General features: G+C 40.2%; 1 protein-coding gene across 1 annotated transcript; it reads left to right on the forward strand.

Annotated features, from left to right (window-relative positions):
- The first annotated feature begins 8,711 nt into the window (after positions 1-8,711).
- Positions 8,712-16,988, forward strand: LOC128654248 (tubulin alpha chain). Its single transcript, XM_053708081.1, has 4 exons — positions 8,712-8,870; positions 13,644-13,866; positions 15,201-15,349; positions 15,758-16,988. Exons 1-4 carry the CDS (start codon positions 8,868-8,870, stop codon positions 16,730-16,732), a joined length of 1,350 nt encoding a protein of 449 aa, XP_053564056.1. The 5' UTR covers positions 8,712-8,867; the 3' UTR covers positions 16,733-16,988.
- Positions 16,989-23,191: the final 6,203 nt, after the last annotated feature.

Genomic DNA, 23,191 nt, shown 5'->3' on the forward strand with positions numbered 1-23,191 from the left:
TGTAAGCAAGAAAAGCAACCCAGCACACAGGTCAAGTTCTAGCCAGTACTTTTAGACAGACTGGCAGGTATCACTTGAATGTAGTAAGGGTTAGGGTTAAACAGTGAAGAGAGAGGCTTGATTGCCCACATAAGGAGTCACTGGGGTAGATTTATCAATGTCCGACGCACATCGATAAATGCAGACAGCATACGCTTATGCAATGCTGCCCCCCTACACATTTGATTAGCTGCCGATCCAATCAGGCTGATTGCTGTCCGCCACCTCAGAGGTCATGGACGAGTGAAGGAGCATCCGCTGCTTTGTAAATCTACCCCACTGTCTGGAAAAGGTCAGCAGGGGCTTTGTGGGTTGCTACACATAATAGTGACAATGATTACAAAATGTTTCTGTTATGTGCTTTCGACATAGCAACAGTGCTGTCATTATGCACTGTCATTATTAACAGAGGGTCACATGGGGTACTATATCCAAAATGATCACATTGTCAAAACATATTGTTAAAAAGTAAAACTCATACTTTAAATATGATGTCTTGGCCTTGTTTGCAATAATAACCCCCTATGCAAACACATATCACTGTTCGCAGGTCATAATGTTCCTCATTCATATTTTAGGAGCAAACAAGTCTCTAATATCTTCGGTTGTGCTGACCAGTCCCATAAAAGTATTCCTGCTGCCCTCTCTTGCAGTCATACCACACAGCCGCATAAAAATATAAACATTGTCAGCCACACTATGTTGTGCTTGAATGAAGAGCTTTCATAGCACTTACACATATTAAGAAGAGTGCACAAGCCTTCAGGGTATAAAGCAAAGCCAATTTGTAGAGGTTGGATAAAAACATAAAATGCATTAATTATTGAAAAGGAATGCAAAGACAGTACAAAAAAACTAAACAAAACAAAAACATTTTTTTGAACCACAGCATTTTTGATTAGGTAACCTTTCTACATTCCAACTGTCACAGCCAGTTCTAACTGCCTCTGTGTATGATTTCTATGCTGAATGCAGCAGTTCAAATTGAGGCCCAATAACGGGCTGCTACTGAACAGGACAGAGTGACACCTCCCTCCTTACTTACAAATTCACCATAATCTATATCATGAATGTAGAGTGTGTTTCACCTTTCTGGGCCATATTTGTTATACAAGTAGTAACGGGGGTGGGGTGTTGTAGAGATTTACATATAATGAATCATCCATGAGCAATAAAATTAAGCAGTTTCCTTCTGTGCGTTACCATAGTCATATTAAGTTGCCAGCTCCTGTATATGGTATCATGTAGTAATGTTGACAATCAAAAACAATAAAACAACATTCAAAATGCCAGCTTTAGTATGCTGTAAAATTTGAAGGGATATAAAATCGACTTTGAAAATGCCCAACGATGCTTTATAAAAAGCATAGTTGCCAACATTTCAAAAAAAATTCCAGGGACACTTTGCAGCAGAGCAAGCAACCGGGTTACTGGAGTATTGACGACCTACTGTTCAACTGCTCCGCTCACTCAGTTCTGCAATCAAAACACACCCATTTGAAAGTAATAGTATAATTTAGACTTATCCATAGTTTATTATACAGATTACAGCACCAAGCTCTTACACCTACCCAGTCTCTGGAACACATTCTGGGCATATGGTTATTTTTACAACACAGCATCAAAATTAATATGTGAACCCATTCAATAATAATAACAATATTCCATTAGGAATGAATTATATTTAAATAATACACTATATCTATTTATCATCTATCTGTATATATGTATGTGTGTGTTTATATATATGTATGCAAACAACAAATGTTGTGCAAAAGAGATTTTCGGGGACATTTCCAGGGACAAAAAAAATCCAGGGACATACAACAAAATCCAGGGACTGTCCCTGGAAATCAGGGACTGTTGGCAACTATGAAAAAGTTATCAAAAGCTATGTGATTTTTTGTGATAGCGTTTCCTATGCATGATGATGTGACACAATAAACTCTGAGTGTTTTGTGGTGATGTTTGTAATATAAGACAGGGGTGGCACATTTAGAACTGTTTTTATTATAGGGCAGGGGTGGCGAATGTGTCCAGCAAATCTAAACAAAATTACGTACATGTTAAGTTGTTTAATCGGAACCCATAGTGGTTGCTAAATTTTAAAGACTTTCTGTGCCTCAATAACAAATATGGCACAGAAAAGTGAAACTGTACAAATGCTGCACTCTTTACCACTGCTCTGTGTGTATTATGTGGATTCACTAGGATAAAATCTGTGCTCTGTGTTTTTTACTGTTCCCCTGGGGGGGTTGTTCTGTGTGTAAAACAGGTACAAACCCCCAAATCCGGAATTCCAAACTGTAATTAATATTTTCTTTTTTTATTATTAAAAATGACCTTTTTCCCCACATGCAAGTCACAATCTTCTCTGTCTGTGTCTTTGGTTTTATTTGTGTGTTCTAAAATGCAAATAATAGTCTATATTTATTTAAAACAACAAATATTACCATTTTGATTACAGAACTGTACTATCTTTCTGATGCTACTATGTATACAAAAGTATATCATCATCAGAAATGATTGACTACATTCACAATAAAGGTTTTAAACGCTTTTAAAACTGCCATTTTGTTAGCAAATTTTTTCTTTCATGATTCAGATAGAGCATGCAATTTTAAGCAACTTTCTAATTTTCTCCTATTATAATTTTTTCTTCGTTCTGGTATCTTTATTTGAAAAAGCAGGAATGTAAGCTTAGGCGTCGGCCCATTTTGTATTCAGCACCTGGGTAGCGCTTGCTGATTGGTAGATAAGTGTAGCCACTAATTAGTAAGCGCTACCCAGGTGCTGAACCAAAAATGGGCTGACTCCTTTTTACATTTTTTTTTTTTTAATATGATGGCAATTGGCTGGAAAATGGAGGCATGGAACATATCAAAACGGGCCTAGGCCAATACCTTGGGGCTGATTTATCAATGTCTGGCGGACATGATCAGCTACAGACATTGCTGAATGCCGACAGCATACGCTGTCGGCATTTAACATTGCACAAGCAGTTCTGGCCACTAACTAACAGGGGGTGTCAATCAACCCGATCGGGCGGAGGCGTATGAGTCTCAAGACCGCTGCTTCTTAACTCCTGTTTCCGGCGAGCCTGAAGGTTTGCGCGGAAACAGTTACATTGGGGCCGATACAGGGATTGTTAAATCGGCCCCAAAGTGTTGTCTTAAAAATATATTGTTTTGATAGGTAAATCAAAAAACCAAGGGGTAGATTTAACAAGTGCCGGGCGGACATGATTCACTGTAGCGAATCATGTCTGTCCGACATCGCTAAATGCCGACAGCATACGCTGCCGGCATTTAATATTGCACAAGCATTTCTTGTGATGCTGCCCCCTGCACATTTGCGGCCAATCGGCCTCTATCAGGGGGTGTCAATCATGCCTAAAAGGTGGCAGAGAAGTTAAGGAGCAGCGGTCTTATGACCGATGCTTCTTAACTTATGTTTCAGGCGAGCCTGAAACTTTGGGCGAAGAAAGCAGCATCCGCTGCGTGTTAAATGTAACCCCAAGGCTCTATTTCTTTTTAAATGGGGTTAAAGCAAAAATGCTAAAAATTCCCTGTATTGTGGGCAAGTTTTTCTCTGAAATTCCTGGTAGCGAAGGGGTCAAGAATTGAACAAGGATTGGGCAAGGGACAAGACACAAGGCAAGTACTCTTCTAATATTGTGTTTTATGTATCTCATTGTTTCCCTTTTTGCTAAATTTTCCATATCATTATGTTCCTCTTTGCTACCTCTTGTCTGTTTAATAAACTATACCTTTAATTTACTCCTTTTCCATCACCACCTACTACATTCATCAGCCCATCCCTTTTAGCATCACCTCACTTCTGCTCTCATTAACTTCATATATTCCTAAACTCTCTTTCCCACCTGCTCCGCATTCTAAAGTGCTGCGGAACCTGTTGGCGCTCTACAAATACCTGATAATAATAATAATAAAGACACTTTAAATACTGCAAATCTATGTCTTATCTTACGTCACTCTCCCTCTTACTCATTCTAACTGCTAGTGATATATACCCCAATCCTGATCCTCCACAACTTCCTAAACTTGCCTACCCATGTATGCCTTGCCTTCCACCTAAACACCAGAACTTTGGAAACCTTAACAAGTTTCTCTTGCAACTAAAACAAACACCTCCATTACTTGTGCACTCTGGAACTCTCGCTCGTATGCAACAAACTCACTTCTATTCATGACCTCTTCATATCCCACTCCTTCAACCTTCTGGTTCTCACAGGAACCTGGCTCTCTCCCTCAGACACAGCTTTCCCTGCTGCTCTGTCACATGGGGGTCTACACTTCAGCCACACCCAGAGGCCTGGAAACAGGCAAGGAGGTGGTGTAAGTATTTTACTTCCCTCTCGTTGCACCTTTCAACAAATACAAATCCCTCTCTTCCATCACATTTTCTTCCTTTGAAACCCACATGATTAGCTTATTCTTTGCTCTATGTCTACGTGTTGCTTTTATATATCACCCCCTGGCACCTTGACTCTATTTCTTGATCATTTTGCATCCAGGCTACCTTATTTCCTCTCCTCATACATCCCTGCCCTCATCCTTGGGGTTTTCAACCTCCCTGTCGACAATCCCGCTGCCCCTTCTGCAAAAAAATGTATCCAGCTCACTTCCTCTTACGGTCTGTCACTATGGTCTGACTCTCCCACTCACAAAGATGGACGCTCCCTCGATCTGATTTTCAGCTATCAATGCCCTTTCTCAAACTTTACAAATCCCCCCTTTCCTCTTTCTGACCATCATCTCCTCACTTGTAATATCACAGCACTTCCTACTGCCCTCCCTCCTTCCAGCCCTCACACCAAATTCCACAGGCGCATTAAAGGGCCAGTAAACCGAGAAAATAATGTTATATAATTCTGCATATAGTGCAGAATTATATAACATTATATTAGTGCTAGCTTTATGCAACATAATATTGCGGTTACATTTTTATTAATAAAGAGGTTTTTCAGACCCACCCTCTGTGCTCTACTTAGCGGGTCTGTTTATTTCACTGAGCGCATCTGGGCAGCTGTCTAGTCACGGCCCGGCCCGATCGCGCCATTACACTCAATGTAGCTCGCTCCTGCTCTGTCTGACAGCGGGAGCGAGCTACATTGAGTGTAATTGCGCGATCGGGCCTGGCTATAGTCACATACTCATCCTCAGCCCTGGCATACTACTCTGACATGCTATCTACGTAGATGTTCCCGCACTGCTGAGCGACATTGGAGGAAATCCCGTTGTTCAGCTGACTTCCTTCATTACAAGTTTATCTTAAACTCCTACTATTCTGCCCTTAACCTCTCTAAGCAGGACTACTTCTCTACTCTTATCTCTACTCTTTCTTCAAACCCAAATCGTCTGTTCTCCACTTTTAACACCCTTCTCCGCCCACCCACACCTTTTATTTCTACTTTCTCTCGGCTCAAGATTTTGCGTATATACACGTTTATCACATTTCCTCACATTAAACTCCCTCCTTGATCCATTGCAATCTGGATTTCGCCCACAACACTCCACAGAAACTTGGAAGGAAAAAGAGGTTTCCCTGGTAACTAGACCAGGGAGGGCGAGGGTTACTGGACACACATCCAAAATCCCCCCATTTGTAATATATATATAAATAAGGGGGCAGTGCCTAGTGCTTGGGTAAATATATTAGAAAAGAAAAAAGAAGAGAAGGAAACACTAAATGGGCACACTTAAACTGAAAGAGGATAGTGTGTACAATACAAAATTAATTAAGTAAGAGGACCGAAAAGGTAATTTTAAAACTTAACTTTTACTGTAATTAATAAAGATAAAAGGTGACTAAGCGCTCTTATTAAAAAAAATAGTAAAAACACATAAATTAGAGACTGCTCCCTGTGTGTGTTTACCAGAAACCCATTATTCTCCAGACGGTTTGGATAATAAGACAAATATATGTGCTAACAAGGTGAACCCAAGTAGGTACTACAAATTTACAAATAAAGACTCATTACATATCATGAGTTATGCACCTAATATCTGAAGGTATCACCTATTAGATTGTTAGCACATATATTTGTCTTATTATCCAAACCGTCTGGAGAATAATGGGTGTCTGGTAAACACACACACGGAGCAGTCTCTAATTTATATGTTTTTACTATTTTTTCATTTTTAATAACAGTGCTTAGTCACCTTTTATCTTTGTTAATTACAGTAAAAGTTAAGTTTTAAAATTACCTTTTCGGTCCTCTTGTTCTCTTAATTAATTTTGGATTGTACACACTATCATCTTTCAGTTTAAGTGTGTCCATATAGTGCTTCCTTCTCTTCTTTTTTCTACTCCACAGAAACTGCAATCATTAAGGTTACTAATTACAGCAAAATCTAAAGGCCACTTTTATTTGTTAATCCTTCTTGATCTGTCTGCAGCCTTTGACACGGTTTACCACACTCTGTTGCTCCAAACCCTCCAATTCTTTGGCATCTGTGACACAGCTCTCTTGTGGCTCTCCTCTTACCTATCTAACCTGACCTTTAAGTGCTACCTTCTCTGGCACAACCTTTGACCCTTTACCACTTTCTGTTGGGGTACCACAAGACTCTGTCCTTGGTCCCCTTCTCTTCTCAATGTATACATCACCCTTAGGTTCCTTAATATAGTCTGATGGGTTTCAATACCATTTGTATTCTAATGACACCCAAATCTACATTTGTGCACCAGACCTATCCCATTCCTTACTAACTCGTGTCACTAACTGTCTTTCTAATATTTCATCCTGGGTGTCCTCTCACTACCGTAAGCTAAATCTCTCAAAACCTGAGCTCCTTATTTCCCCCCTTCTTTCAAAATTTCCCTACCCCCCAACTTTCCTGTAGCATATCAGTCTGATCCTGACTTCACAGTACAGTCCAGCACCGAAATACCAGGCAATCCCTCTCTGAACAAGAGAAACGGCAAAACCCCAGACGTACGTTTCGGCCTATTATGGGCCTCGTCAGTGAGGTGCAGCCATATCCCTCTAGGCACACTGAGCAACGGGTCCACGTCTGGACATTTTGGGAAGTCTCCCTAAGTGTGATGCAGGAATCCAGACGTGGACCCGTTGCTCAGTGTGCCTAGAGGGATATGGCTGTACCTCACTGACGAGGCCCACAATAGGCCGAAACGTACGTCTGGGGTTTTGCTGTTTCTCTCGTTCAGAGAGGGATTGCCTGGTATTTCGGGGCTGGACTGTACTGTGAAGTCAGGATCAAACTGATATGCTTCAGGAAAGTTCTACTCTGTGAAAGGCACATGTTGAACAAAAAGAGGCTGCTTCTTGGGTGGTAACTAGCCATAGAACAAGCTATTATGCTATTGTTCGTTTCCAAGTTGAGCGCTTCTCTCCTTTTATTTATATTAATAATAAGGCAATGATATAGCACTCACTATGAATTTTAAAGATTTCTTTTTGACAAATTTTATTTCAATTTGCTGGTATCATGTGGCAGCCATCAGCCAATCACAGACTCATATGTAAACACTGAATTCTTACACATGCTCAGTAGTAGCTGGTGTCTCAGAACATGTGTATAAAAAGACAGCACAAAGGGGTCGATTTATCAAGCTGCAGTGGACAGGGGCATCTTGCCGCTGGCAAACTGAATTCCATTTTGCTATTTTGCGTTCAATCCTGCCCGTGCACAGCCAATCACACAAGGGCAGGAGCTGTCAATCTCACCGGTCGTACAAGACCGGGGAGATTGAAATTCACAACCTAAGAGGTGGCAAAATGTTAGGGAAGTAGTAGTATGATGACCACTGCTTGTTAAATACGGACTGTAGGTTCTCTTGTGAGAATTTGCAGCCGTAGCGGGGCAAAGAGATTGATGAATCGACCCCAATATGATAATGGAATTAAATGGAAAGTCTCTTAAAATGGCATGCTCTTTCTGATTCGTGGAACTTTAATTTTTACTGTAGTGTAGCTAGGCAGCAGAGATCCTGAGGTTATGTCATTATTCCTCAGCATCCAACAACAAGCCAGTTTCAAATATTCTAAGACAACTTTTCAGTTTGCAGATGAAATGTGCTGTGACCAACAAAATTATTCAAAAGCTTTTTTTTTGCCACATCACACTAAATCAGCTCCAAATACATTATCTTTAAAAGACTAAAATAGTAATACAATAGGCAAAACAAGTTCTGCAGCTCTCTGACTTTACAATTAATAAATCAGTCATTTACATTTAGGAAAAAAAAAAATGAAGAAATCTAATGCATTAATTACAATGTATATATCCGCATGTTCTCCTACACTGTAACGGCGTACAACTCAAGCCCAGTAGTCAACATTGGTTCTAAGGTGTAGCTTTATTGAGACTTGAATTTCCAGACTAGTTCGAAAAGCACTATCATCAATAAGTCATTGCCAAATATGGGGATGAAAGTGACCAGACCTGTACAGTTTGTATATGTTTGATAAGCCCCCATTAGTCTGCCCTCTGCGCCACACACAAGCACTACATCCAGCATCCTCCTCCCATTATTCTCGGAACCACGTGATATCGCGGAAATGCGCCAGCATCACCCACTTCATCCAGCCACTCCTTTCATTTATTTTCGAACAAACCAATAGAATTAGAAGCGCCCAACTGCTCTGCTGATCATCAAACTAGCAACGTTTCCCAATGACGTAACGCAGTGAAAATTATTAAAAGACGCCGCCCCTCTGAAATTTCAGGGCAGATCTTACCGAGACTCCTTGCTGTCGGTCGGTGAGAACTGAAGTGGTGCAGTATTCGAGAGTCATTTTTCTTCTTTTTGCTGTGTAATCCTACGACTGTGAAAGCAACATGGTAAGTTAAGTGAGAGAACATGTAGTCCGGGGTAGAAATCGTAACGTATGGCCGTGTACACGTGTCATTCACTTCTATATAGATAGATATTTCGGTTTCAAATGGGCGGTGTGCGGCTTACGATATAACCGGTGTGTTCGATAACTAAATAATATTAATTTGTTATAATTTAATACGATCTGTACATTTTTAATTGTATAACAGAAACGTCGTATGAATGCAGCCACACCCATCAGTTGTTTAATACGTCATTGTGGCCTTAATTTCATATCTGAAAAGCAACCGTTCAAATTACCTGAGGTTTTAATAGTGTTTTACTATAGTAGTAAATGGCTTTATTGTAAAAGATCTCCATCTTTATATTTTGACCTGGTGATGTGAAAAAGGATTGCAGCTGCGAAGATTCTAGCGCAACTTTTTTTTTTCCTGATACTGGCGGGCTTATTAACGTCGCCTTTAGGGAGTGAGTCACAAAACGTTTTTTTTATGTCTGTACATTTTTTCCGTCGAATGACTTGACATTTTTTTTTATATAATCGCACAAAATGGCAGGTTGCTTCTATTATATTCACCGCTGACAATGGGCTTTTGAGTCAGTTTGCCGGTTTAATTATTTAGTTTTTTTTTCCCGGCAAGCAAATATATTGGCGGGTTCGTGTAGTTCTCTAGCTGAGCCGTTATCCCTTTTGTTTAAGGTTGTCTTTGTATTGGATGAAGAAAAATGAATGTTCGTGATCTTCGTTTAATGCGCGGGTGACCTATGTTAATTGTGGTTTATTGTATTTTTGTGGTGTTTGAAGCCTTTCATTTTTTGTGCAATTGGGGGCTGCTTATTTTTTGCACGTGGTCGAAAGTGTGCAATGCGATTCAATTATCTTGCCTTACCCCATAGTAATGACTCGTAATGTAATCCGCTTACTCATTGTACATGGGAGTCTGACATCTTGCTGCTTCCTGTTTAGCCATTCACCATTGTGCATACTGCAGATAAAATACAGGAACTGGGTAATTTCAAGCGTTGGTAGCTGGGTGCATGGTCAACCGGTGCATTCAGGCCTTAAAGTGATAAACAATTTTTTTTGTGTGTGATTTAGGTAGTGCAGACATTTTAAACATATTTTATAACGGTTTTTCTTCATTTGTATTTTTTTTGTTGCAAATCAGGGAGTTAGCTCAGGATCCTGCATGTGTTGAGCACTAGGTGGCAGCACTATTTCCTGCCATGTGCTTCAGATGCCTGCTTAGGTATCTCTCCAACAAATACAATGCGAACAAAGCATATTTGATATTATAAGTGAATTGGATTTTTTTTTTATTTGTATGCCCCTAAATATAAAAATATTTTTGGGTTTCATGTTGCTTTATATGGACATTAAGCACTAAAAACATTGTTTGAATGATTTATTCAGAGCAAAGATTATTCTAACAACATGTACATGTATTTTTAAAATGTATTAGTCCTTTAAATATTAAGAAAATAAGGCTAGAGCATGCAGTTTTAATTGACATTCTAATTTACTTCATTATTAAATTGTGCAGCCTAGTTATATGCACACTGAGGCATCAGTTTCAATTAAACAAGTGTAGTGTATACATATGAGTAGCTGTCACAATACAAGGAGCCTGCAAATATATTTTTTTGGCGTTTTCAGAAAAAAATATAATTATGTGAAAGTAATGGCTGTTGCATTCTTATTATGCACTTGGTAATCATGAAATTCATAGCTGGAGTTCCTGAGCCCCAGGCATCTGCCTGCATGTGGAACTAGAGCGCTATCAGTGCTTCTCTTCAATATGAAGGCAGATGCAAATCGTTAGAATGTGACTGTTAGTCAACTATCTGCTGGTGTGGCGGTAGCTGTAAGGAAATCCGGGATGCGGGTGGGTGGTCCAGCAGTGGTATGGGGAGCTACACGTCAGAAAAGGGGTGGGGGCTCCCTAACTAGGGTGGGGGGACCACCACTACAGAATTTTTTAATAAAATATTTCATAAAGTGGTTTATTGGTACTGTCTGGCAGCTGCCAACACTTAAGATATCCCTCAGAGGGGGAGGGTTATAGAGCCGATTGGGAGGGATTAGGGAGTTTGGAGGACGAGGGGATCCTACACGGCAGACTATTATAAATATTTACTGAAAAAATTGTCTAAAATCTTCATTCTTGCACATTGCCAGTACCTAAGATGGTGGTAACCCAGTAGGGGTGAAGGAGTGTAGAGAGCTGTTTGGGGGTATCAGGGGCTGGCAATGTCAGGTGGGAGGGTAATCTCTACACTGAAGCTAAAATTAACCTTAAAAGCTACCTGATTAACCCCTTCACTGCCAGGAATAGAATTGTGGAGCACAGCTTCCATTATCAGCCTACTTAATTGCCAAAAAGCAATGGCAAAACCCTATTTCTCAACAAAGGGGATCCCTGAGACAATTTTTTAATTGTGCCATGATTGCACAAGCTACATGTAAATTACAGTGGGAACTCCAAAGTTTGTGTAAAGGTTAAACCTTTTTTGTTTATGATCGCATTTGGTGATTAAATGGTGGCATGAATTCCACTATCTTGTGTGGAATGTCTAATTAAAATATTGTTTTGTCAGGTAAATAAAACAAAGCTAATTCTGTTTAAATGGACTGATGGCAAAAATGCTAAATTCTCATGTATTTTGAGCAAGTTCTTGCCTGAAAGTCCTGGTAGTGAAGGGGTTAAACACTGAATTTGAATTAAAAATTTGCCACCTTTGCAGCTTTCTACTGAATCCCAGTTTTTCTGAACAATTTATAAACCTAGCATCTTCTATAGCACTCTGGCCTTTGGTGCATGGCTGAAATAGACACCAGCATTATTCAAGGTCATCTACAGGACAGGTGGGCTCTTGAGTTTAAATGCTAAAGTTAATGTAGGTGCATACCTGAACAGATCAGATATTCTACCCAAAGCTTTAGGCAGTACTAGAAAAGTTACTTGCACTGCCGTCTATTACAGTAGATGTAAAGACCTTGTTTTTGTGCCTTCAAAACCTTACCCATTTTTATATATATATATATAAATATATATATTCCCTAAAAACCCTGTTTAGATATTCATACAACATACGTCCCAGTGTAAAGTGAGGCAATGTTGTGAGTGCCTTTTAACTTAGTAGATTTTGAACTGCAGGAAGCCAGTGGCGTGGTTGCTGCTTACCTGATATGCTTTTGCCAGTGTATAAGAAATTAGCCTGATACCCTGAAGCTGGTATGTAAATGGTGCATAGGTGAACAGTTAGGTCAGTGGGGAAAAAAGGCAGTGGTGCCTTGTGTAATAGTATCTAAACTGGAATTGTTGGTAGTATGTATTTACTCATAACTCGGTTGCCTTTTTATATATAGATAAAACCTCTGCCTGCTCATGTAGGCACATCCTTTATACTCTGCTTTCATTGAATATACTCATCCATGTATGTGTTTGCTTATGAGAGGTGGACTGAAACATTATTTTATGCTCCTTTTCCTCTGTACTACACAAAAAGAGCCACGTAACTATAATTGGGAGTTATTTAAGCATTTAATGTGGAGTTTGTGCTAATCCTTTCTTTGCTGGACTGACATTCCTTTAAATTAGTAATTGGAAATGTGCTAGTTTCAGCTAATTTATAGTAGAACAATAGAATTGGTAAGTTAACCGTATAAAGCAATGGAGGGGGTGGGGAAAGTTTGTATTAGCCTGTGACATGGGAACTGTAAATTCATCAATTGAGCTTTGTATATGGATGTTGGAAGTGACTCAACTATTGCAAAAAAGCATTTTTGAGCTGGGATGACTAGTTACTCAGTAACCATTGCATCTGACTGAATAAAGAGATTTAGTTCAGCTGCAAGAGGTAATGAGTTCAGTTTGAGCTTGAACAGACTTGGCACCTACATAAGAACTTCCTGTCTATTGTGCTGTTAGGTAACAGATTGCCAGTTAGAAGTTTTTAACATGCCTTGTGATCAGTCTGATTATAGGCCCATTAAAAAAGTATTGTATTATCAATTTAGGACAGCCCAAACTACTGCCAGCAGGCAACGTCCAAGCCAAGTTTTTTGGTAGCTCTTCATATCATTGAGAAGAGATGAAATCTGATTTTACAAATTTTCTTAAACTGCCTAGAATACAATTTTTTTTATTTTGAGGTGTGAACTTTAGTGTGCATATGGAAAACATTGTTTTGGGGGACTTCTGTTGTAAATGTTTGTCAAACCCTTAAAGGGACAGTCTACCATAGAATTGTTGTTGTTTTAAAAGATAGATAATCCCTTTATTACCCATTCCCCAGTTTTGCATAACCAACAGTTATATTAATATACTTTTTACCTCTGATTATCTTGTATCTAGGAACCTTCTTCCAGCCCCCTGATCACATGACTGTGACTGTTATCTATTGTCTTAAATTTAGCATTGTTGTGCTAAATGTTAAATAACCCCCTGTGCCTGAACACTTATCTATATGGCCCAAGTGTACTTTCTGTCTTTGTGTTGAATTTATACTAGACTGTCCCTTTTAAGTAGTAATTTGTATGTTCTTGCAGCATTTTACCAAGAATTGAAAGCTTCTGTATTTCATTTGAATTAGCTGTGGTCTACCGTGAAACAAATATTACTATAAAATGCTTTATTTTGGCTCTAACTTTTTTCCTTTTTATATGCTTTGCAATAGCAAATAACAGTTTTATGGCTCACAAGTTTTATGTTCATTCCTGTAAGTTATATTAGATATCTCTTATGTCTAATGTTTTACATTCAATCTATTTTCAGCGTGAGTGCATCTCTATACACGTTGGCCAAGCTGGTGTGCAGATCGGTAATGCCTGTTGGGAGCTGTACTGCCTGGAGCATGGAATCCAGCCTGATGGGCAGATGCCCAGTGACAAAACCATCGGAGGAGGCGACGATTCCTTCAACACTTTCTTCAGTGAGACTGGAGCTGGCAAACATGTTCCCAGAGCTGTGTTTGTAGATCTGGAGCCAACTGTCATTGGTGAGAACAGTTTGTAACTTTTGTTAGACCCTGTGAAAGGCAAATACTATCCCTAATACCTGTTCAATTTAAAGTTTGTGTAATACAGAAAAATACCCAGTTTTGTTGTAAAGAAAGTTTTGCACTAGTGCCCTTTGAATTCTGTTTAACCATCACAAAGGAGTGAGCTGCAGGACATGGCTGAGCAGTTTGGCAAGTATGTGCATCACTAATCACTGGCTGCCTCTTGCTCAGCATATGTATTGTTGTGGCTATCATGCAGTTAGGAATTTACCTGCTTTGGGGGGTGAAAATATGATTTTGCCTTAAAGGGACACTGAACCCAAAATTTCTTTCATGATTCAGAGCATGCAATTTTAACAACTTTCTAATTTACTCCTATTTTCTTCTTTATATTTTTTTTTTTTTTTTTAAAAAGGCATCTAAGCTTTTTTTTGTTTGTTTAGAACCCTGGAGAGCACTTTTTTTATTGATTGATGAATTTATCCACCAATCAGCAAGGACAACCCAAGTTGTTCACCAAAAATGGGCTGGCATCTAAACTTACATTTTTGCATTTCAAATAAAGAAAATTTAATAGGAGTAAATTAGAGCATGACATTTTAAGCAACTTTCTATCTGAATCATGAAATAAAAAAATTGGGTTAAGTGTCCCTATAACTTCCCCTTGCTTACATGTTATGCAGGAACTATAAATGTTTTAAAGTTAGTGTAAAGTTAACACTGATGCCTCACTTCATCGTATAGACTTTTAAAAAAAAAATTATACTGAATTTAATTCATAACATTTTTGATATTTTCTTAAATTTTTTACTTTTTTTTTTTTTTTTTTTTTTACCAATCCATTGATAAGTGCAGCTCTCCTGCCCACCATATTGTCTTATTGACGGCTGACGAGTCTTCAAACATCTAATCCTTGTTTCCCCCCTGGGCTGTGATATTTATACAAAGGGGGTGAATGCCCTTGGGGGAAACAAGGATTAGTTAAAAGAATAGTCAGCTGTAAATCAGACAATATGGCGGGCGGTAGAGCTGCGCTTATCTGCGGACCATTAAAAATGTAAGTAAATATAAAAAATGTAATGAATTAAACTCAGGCTAATTTTTAAAGTCTATACCATACCATGAGGCATCCGTGTTAACTTTATATTCACTTTAACTTGTTAGATTTCTTTAAACTGGTCTAGAATGAAATTTGTCTGAGCAGAGTAAAAAGGGTTTCCTGAAAGTTTGTCTTGTGTTCAAACCAAATCCACAAGCACTTATAACTGAGCACTAAACATAGATGCTATCTAGCTAGGTGAAACTTACATTTTAAAGTTCTTTGCTTACAGATGAAGTTCGTACTGGAACATATCGCCAGCTTTTCCACCCAGAGCAACTAATCACTGGCAAAGAAGATGCTGCCAATAACTATGCTCGTGGACACTACACAATTGGCAAAGAAATTATTGACTTGGTGCTTGACAGAATCCGGAAACTGGTTAGTAATTGTGCTGGCATTGTGTTTATGTAGAATCAAGAATAGACATAACTGATGTTTGGGTGACTACCATGTCATTGATATTGTGTTTAATATAACCTATAAAGATAAACTGACATCAGGCAGCTAAGTTAATTATTCTTGCACCCTTCCCCTGAGCTTTTCTATAGATAATACTGCAGTTCTGAAAATATCAGTATGTGGTGGATTTGTAGGCAAGAAACTAATTAAATGCTAAGTTATATGTAAGCAGTTCCACTCCAGCAGGTAAAATGTATCATAGGGATCACTTGAGTAGAAACATTTACAGTAAAGTCTTTTGTTTAATGTCTCAGAATAAATCTATGTATTCATTTATGTGCTTATTTCTCATTATGGTTCTGAATTTACACTGTCATTTGTTTACAGGCTGACCAGTGCACAGGTCTACAAGGTTTCCTGGTATTTCACAGTTTTGGCGGTGGTACTGGTTCTGGCTTTACCTCACTGTTGATGGAGCGTCTCTCTGTTGATTATGGCAAAAAGTCAAAGCTGGAGTTTGCTATATATCCAGCACCTCAGGTCTCAACAGCTGTAGTTGAGCCCTATAACTCAATCCTCACCACTCACACCACCCTAGAGCACTCCGACTGTGCTTTCATGGTTGACAATGAAGCAATCTATGACATTTGCAGAAGGAACCTTGATATTGAGCGACCAACCTACACCAACCTTAACCGTCTTATTAGTCAGATAGTGTCCTCTATCACAGCCTCTCTTCGGTTTGATGGGGCTCTTAATGTAGATCTTACAGAATTCCAGACCAATTTGGTTCCCTATCCTCGTATTCACTTCCCTCTAGCTACATATGCACCTGTTATCTCAGCAGAGAAAGCTTACCATGAGCAGCTTACTGTAGCTGACATTACAAATGCTTGTTTTGAGCCTGCTAACCAGATGGTGAAATGTGACCCACGTCACGGTAAATATATGGCTTGTTGCCTGCTGTACCGTGGTGATGTGGTACCAAAAGATGTTAATGCAGCTATTGCCACCATCAAAACCAAGCGCACAATCCAGTTTGTGGATTGGTGTCCAACTGGATTCAAGGTTGGTATTAACTATCAGCCCCCAACTGTAGTACCAGGAGGAGACCTGGCCAAGGTGCAGCGGGCTGTGTGTATGCTGAGCAACACCACTGCTATTGCTGAGGCCTGGGCTCGTCTGGATCATAAGTTTGACCTTATGTATGCTAAGCGTGCCTTTGTGCACTGGTATGTAGGTGAGGGTATGGAAGAGGGAGAGTTCTCTGAGGCCCGTGAAGACATGGCTGCCCTGGAGAAGGATTATGAGGAAGTTGGAGCAGATAGTGCAGATGCAGAGGATGAAGGCGAAGAGTATTAAAACAGTATTCTCAAAATGTACGCTTGTTGTGTCTTGTTTCTTTGTTGCTGAAGTTTAACTTGTAAAATAAAGTGCCATTTTAATTATGGCTTTGTGTGAATGTTTACTTTACTGGGTAAATGCCAGAATTCTCATCTTCCAAGTTAATGCATTAAGTGCATAGAGTACCTAAGCTGACAAATAAAAACTGTACATGGGTTTTTATCACTGCTCACCATTATACTTGTTCTGTAAGTAATAAACATGCATAACAGTTTGTGTCTGACAATTTTTTTTGTTAGATATGTGCATTCTGAGGTTTCGAATACCTCTGAAGGCAGTAGTTCGACTATGTTTAGAGCTGAGTTCTTGTGCAACTGCAGCACAATATGATATGGACAGATCTTATTGTGTTGCAGTTTCACATGAATACATTTGGCTCTGATAATAGCTGAATGATAAAAGTGGCTACCTTACAAATAAAGTATCATAAACCTTCAAATGTACGTATATAATTTGTGTACTGTGAAAACTGCAAGAATAGCCACTACCAAGATTAACTTTATTAGTTTTAAAAGTAATGCATACCTTACTATGAGAATAACATTAAACCTTTACAAATGCATTCCTTAGCCATGCTAAGGAAGGGGTCTCCTTATCTGAAAAGTGCATGCTGTTCTGCTAAAGGTTAACCCCTTAACGACATGTCATACAGGGTACACAAACTGGTCTTTAAAGATCAATGTACCCTGTCCGTCGTTGGGGTTTAAAGCGGATGGAAGCAATCCTGATCGCTTCCAGCCGCTTTCAAGGTATTTCTGTGATGCCTCTATTGAGGCATCACTGCAATACACTCCCCCCCCCCCCCCCCAAACACAGACGCAGAGACACCCTCTGGCCCTCTCAGCAGTAGCCAGCGATGGTGCCGATACTGATCGGTGGGTGTGGGTGGTAACATCGCTGGATCACTTCCGACCAGTGTCAGTTCAGTCCCAAGGAGACGCTTGTGAAAGTGTGCGTGCATGTGCCCCCGGGATCTGCACCATGTGCAGTGATCGATTCCTTCCTGGGGGGGGGGGGGGGGGGGAAGCAGCTACAATACAGCAAAATAAATATATTGAAAAGGCACTTTTGATAAATGGGTACTGGCAGCTGCCAGTACCCAAGATGGACAGAGATCAGAGAGGTTTGGGGTCACCGCTGAATATATCATTTTTGTTTTTTAAAAAAAAGCCTTTTAATTCTAGTACTGGCAGACTTTTTGCCAGAACTTAAGATGGCAGGGACATTTGTGTGGGAGGGATCAGGGGGGTGGGAGGCTGATCTCTACACTAAAGCTAAAATTAACCCTACAAACTACCTAATTAACCCTATCACTGTGCATAATAAGTGTGATGTGCAGCGGCATTTAGTGGCCTAATTACCAAAAAATGCTAAAGGCCATGTCTGCTATTTCTGAGCAAAGGGGATCCCAGAGAAGCATTTACAACCATTTGTGCCATAATAGCACAAGCTGTTTGTAAATCATTTCAGTGAAAAAGTGAGGTTTCTATTCGCATTTGGTGGTAAAATGATGGCAAGAAATATACCAAAATGAGCCTAGATCAAGACTTTGGGTTGTCTACTAAAAAAAATGTCAAAGGATATTCAGGGATTCCCGACAGATAAAGTGCTACTTGCGCTTATTGCCCTATATCTTGCAAAGAACATTTAAATATTGGGTATTTCTAAACTCAGCACAACATTTAGAAACTAGCATGGTTGTTTTTTTTTTTGGTGGTTGTAGATGTAACAGATTTTGGGGGTCAAAGTTAGAAAAAGGAAATTTATGCTTACCTGACAAATTAATTTCTTTTACGATATGACGAGTCCACGGTTTTCATCCTTATGGGATTACGCCTCCTGTTCAGCAGGAAGTGACAAAGAGCACCACTGCAGAGCTGTGTGTGTATATATATATATATATGTCCCTTCCACCTCCAGTCATTCGACCGAAGGTTAGGATGAGAAAGGAAAAGCCAAGGTGCAGAGGTGACAAGTTTAACCAAAAATAAAAAACCTGTCTTAGAAAAACAGGGTGGGCCTTGGACTTTTCATATCGTAAAAGAAATAAATTTATCAGGTAAGCATAAATTTTCTTTTACAAGATACGACGAGTCAACGTATTTCATCCTTACATATGGGATACAATACCAAAGCTATAGGACACGGATGAAAGGGAGGGACAAGACAGGAACCTAAACAGAAGGCACCACTGCTTGAAGAACCTTTCTCCCAAAACAGCCTTAGAAGAAGCAAAAGTATCAAATTTGGAAAAAGTGTGAAGAGACGACCAAGTTGCAGCCTTGCAAATCTGTTCAACAAAAGCATAGTTTTTTAAATGCCCATGAGGAAGCCACAGCCCTAGTAGAATGAGCCGTAATTCTTTCAGGAGGCTGCTGTCCAGCAGTCTCATATGGCAGACGCATGATACGCTTCAGCCAAAAAGAAAGGTAGCTTTCTGGCCCCTACGCTTTCCAGAGAAAACAACAAATAATGAAGATGATAGACGAAATTCCTTAGTCGCCTGCAAGTAAAACTTCAGGGCACGGACCACGTCCAAGTTATGCAACAGCCGCTCCTTAAAAGAAGGATTAGGACATAATGAAGGAACAACAATTTCCTGATTAATATTCTTATTAGAAACAACCTTAGGAAGGAAACCAGGTTTGGTACATAAACCACCTTATCAGAATGTAAGATAAGGTGAGTCACATTTTGAAGCTGAAAGCTCAAACTCTACCAGCAGAAGAAATGGCAACCAAAAATAACACCTTCCAAGATAACTTAATATCTATGGAATGCATGGGTTCAAACGGAACCCCTTGAACATTAAAGGGACAGTATACACTCATTTTCATATAACTGCATGTAATAGACACTACTATAAAGAATAAGATGCACAGATACTGGTATAAAACTGTTTAAAAACTTACTTAGAAGCTGTCAGTTGGCTCTGTTGAAAAGGCTGCTGGAAAGCCCACTGCAAGTGGCAAATAAGACACTCCCCCCCCCCCCCCTTCTTTTGCATATGAAAAGACCCTTTACACAAACAGGAGCAAGCTGGAGTAGGTAGCTGAGCGTATTCACATAAAACTTTGGGGCTTGGTTAGGAGTCTGAAAATCAGAGCAATGTTATTTAAAAATAAGCAAAACTATACATTAATTTAAAAAAAACAAAAAACTTTATGGGCTATATAAATAGATAATCTACAAAACATTTATGCAAAGAAAAAATGAGTGTATAATGTCCCTTTAAGAACTAAATTCAAACTCCAGGGTGGAGCAATTGGTCTAAACACAGGCTTGATTCTGGTTAGAGCCTGACAAAAATTGGAACATCTGCCAAATGTTTGTGTAATAAAAATGACAAAGCAGAGAGTTGTCCCTTTAAGGAATTCGCTGATAACCCTTTCTCCAATCCTTCTTGGAGAAAAGACAGAATCCTGGGAATCCTAACTCTACTCCATGAGTAGCCCTTGGATTCGCACCAATAAAGATATTTACTCCATATCCTATGGTAGATCTTTCTAGTAACAGGCTTACGTGCCTGAATCAGAGAACCCCCGCTCAGATAAAATCAAGCAGTCAGTTGCAAAGAAACTAGATTTGGGTGTTGGAAGGGTCCCTGAATAAGAAGGTCCTGCCTCAATGGAAGCTTACACGGTGGTAGAGAGGACATGCCACTAGATCGGCATACCAAGTCCTGCGAGGCCACGCAGGCACCATTAGAACTACTGAAGCCCTCTCCTGTTTGATCCGAGCAAACGGTGGAAACACATAAGCTAGGTTGAACGACCAAGGCATCTATTAGTTCGGCCTGAGGATCCCTTGACCTGTATCTTGGCATTCTGACGAGATGCCATCAGATCCAATTCCGGTCTGCCCCATCTGAGAATCAGGGTGACAAAGACCTCCGGATGGAGTTCCCACTCCCCCGGATGAAACATCTGCTTCCCAGTTGTCTACTGCTGGGATGTAGATTGACTGACAGATATCAAGAGTGAGCCTCCGCCCACCGAATTATCTTGATACTTCTGTCATTGCTAAGGAATTTCTTGTTTCTCCCTGATGATTGATGTAAGCCACAGTCGTGATGTTTTCTGACTGAAAACTGATGAATTTAGCCGAAGCGCATCGAATATTGCTCTCTTTTCCAGAATATTGATAGGAAGAAGAGACTGAACGAGTCCACACACCATGAGCCTTCAGGGAATTCCAGACTGCACCCCAACCTAGTACGCTGGCGTCCGTTGTCACTATCACCCAAGAGGGTCTGCGGAAGCACGTCCCTTGGGACAGATGATCCGGCAACAACCACCAAAGAACAGTCTCTTGTCTCCTGATCCAGATCTATCTGAGACAATTTTGCATAATTTCCATTCCACTGCCTGAGCATGTTCAGTTGTAGTGGTCTGAGATGAAAACGAGCAAACGTAATGATGTCCATTGCCGCCACCATCAATCCAATTACCTCCATGCACTGAGCCACTGAAGGGCACGGCATGTATTCAGAATCTTTAACTTTCTGACCTTCGTCAAGGAAATTTTCATGGATATGGAATCTATTAGAGTTCCCAGGAAAGGAACCCTGGTCTGTGGAATTAATTAAATCTTTTCTAGATTCACCTTCCACCCGTGAGTCCTCAAAGGACAGAACCATGTCTGTATGAGACTTTGTCAGAAGGTAAGAAGATGCCTGGATCAGAATATCGTCTAGATAAGGCGCCACTGCAATACCCCATGGCCTGAGAACCGCCAGAAGGGACCCTAGATCCTGGGTGCTGTGGCCAACCCGAAGGGAAGAGCCACAAACTGAAAATGTTTGTCCAGGAAGGCAAACCTTAGAAACTGATGATGATCCTTGTGGATAGGAATATGAAGGTATGCATCCTTCAAGTCCACGGTAATCATATATGGACCCTCCTGTATCAATGGTAGAATTGTTCGAATAGTCTCCATCTTGAAGGATGGTACTCTGAGAAACTTGTTTAGACTCTTGATCTAAAATGGGTCTGAACGTTCCCTCTTTTTTAGGAACCACAAAAAGATTTGACTAAAACCCCTGCCCCTGTTCTGGTATTGGAACGGGACTAATTACTCTCATAGTAGAGAGGTCTCCTAGACAGCGTAAGAACGCCTCTCTTTATCTGGTCTGCAGACAATCGTGAAAGAAGAAACCCCCTTGGGAGATAATTTTTTAATTCCAGTTGATACCCTTGGGACACGATGTCCAGGGGTCCTGAACATCTCTTACCCAAGCCTGGGCAAAGAGAAAGTCTGCCCCCTACTAGATCTGGTCCCGGAATGGGGGGCTGTCCCTTCATGCTGTCTTGGGAGCAGCAGTTGGCTTCTTAGTTTGTTTACCTTTGTTCCAAGCCTGGTTGGGTCTCTAGACAGTCTTGGCTTGTGCAAAATTCCCTTCCTGTTTAGCGGAAGAAGCGGGGACTTGTTTGAAGTTCCGAAAGGAACGAAAATTATTCTGTTTACCCCTCAGTTTAGCTGCTTTATCCTGATGTAGATGACCCTTACCTCCCATAAAGTCAGGCCCGAATAGGGTTTTCCCTTTGAAAGGAATAGCCAAAAGCTTTGACTTAGATGACACATCAGCAGACCAAGATTTTAACCATAACGCTCTACGCGCTAAAATGGCAAATTCGGCATTCTTAGCTGCCAACTTGGCAATCTGAAAGGCGGCGTCCGTAATAAAAGAATTAGCCAGTGCAGGCTGTCTGTTGTAAAAGGAAACCCTGATGAATAAATAACTTTTAGCAGACCCTCCAATTTCTTATCCATAGGGTCTTTGAAAGCACAACTGTCTTCAATAGGAATAGTTGTACGCTTAGCCAGGGTAGATATAGATCCCTCACCATAGAGACTGTTGGCCACGAGTCCCAAATAGTGTCCGATTATGGAGGTGTGAACGGGATACCTGGTCTTTCCCATTCCCGTGTAATGTCCGAGATTCTCTTAGGAACCGGAAAAACATCAGAGTAAGTATGCACCACTAAGTATTTGTCCATCTTACACAATTTCTCTGGTGGTACCACAATAGTCAGTCATCCAGAGTCGCTAAAAGCTCCCGAAGCAACAGGCGGAGGTGTTCAAGCTTAAATGTAAAAGACATGACGTCCGAGTCCATTTGAGGCAACACATTTCCCGAATCGGAAAGTTCCCCCTCAGACAGAAGTTCCCTGACCCCCAAATCAGATCCCTGTGAGTGTACATCGGAAATAGCCAACAAAGCATCAGCAATCACCGTATTCAAATTGACTTCTGTTCTATCACTGACACATGCAAAGAGAATGACTGGAGGTGGGAGGGAAGGGATGAGCTATATATATATATATATATATATATATATATATATATATATATACAGCTCTGCTGTGGTGCTCTTTGCCACTTCCTGCTGAACAGGAGACGTAATCCCATAAGTAA

Source organism: Bombina bombina, chromosome 3, assembly GCF_027579735.1.
Source record: "Bombina bombina isolate aBomBom1 chromosome 3, aBomBom1.pri, whole genome shotgun sequence".
NCBI lineage: Eukaryota > Metazoa > Chordata > Amphibia > Anura > Bombinatoridae > Bombina > Bombina bombina.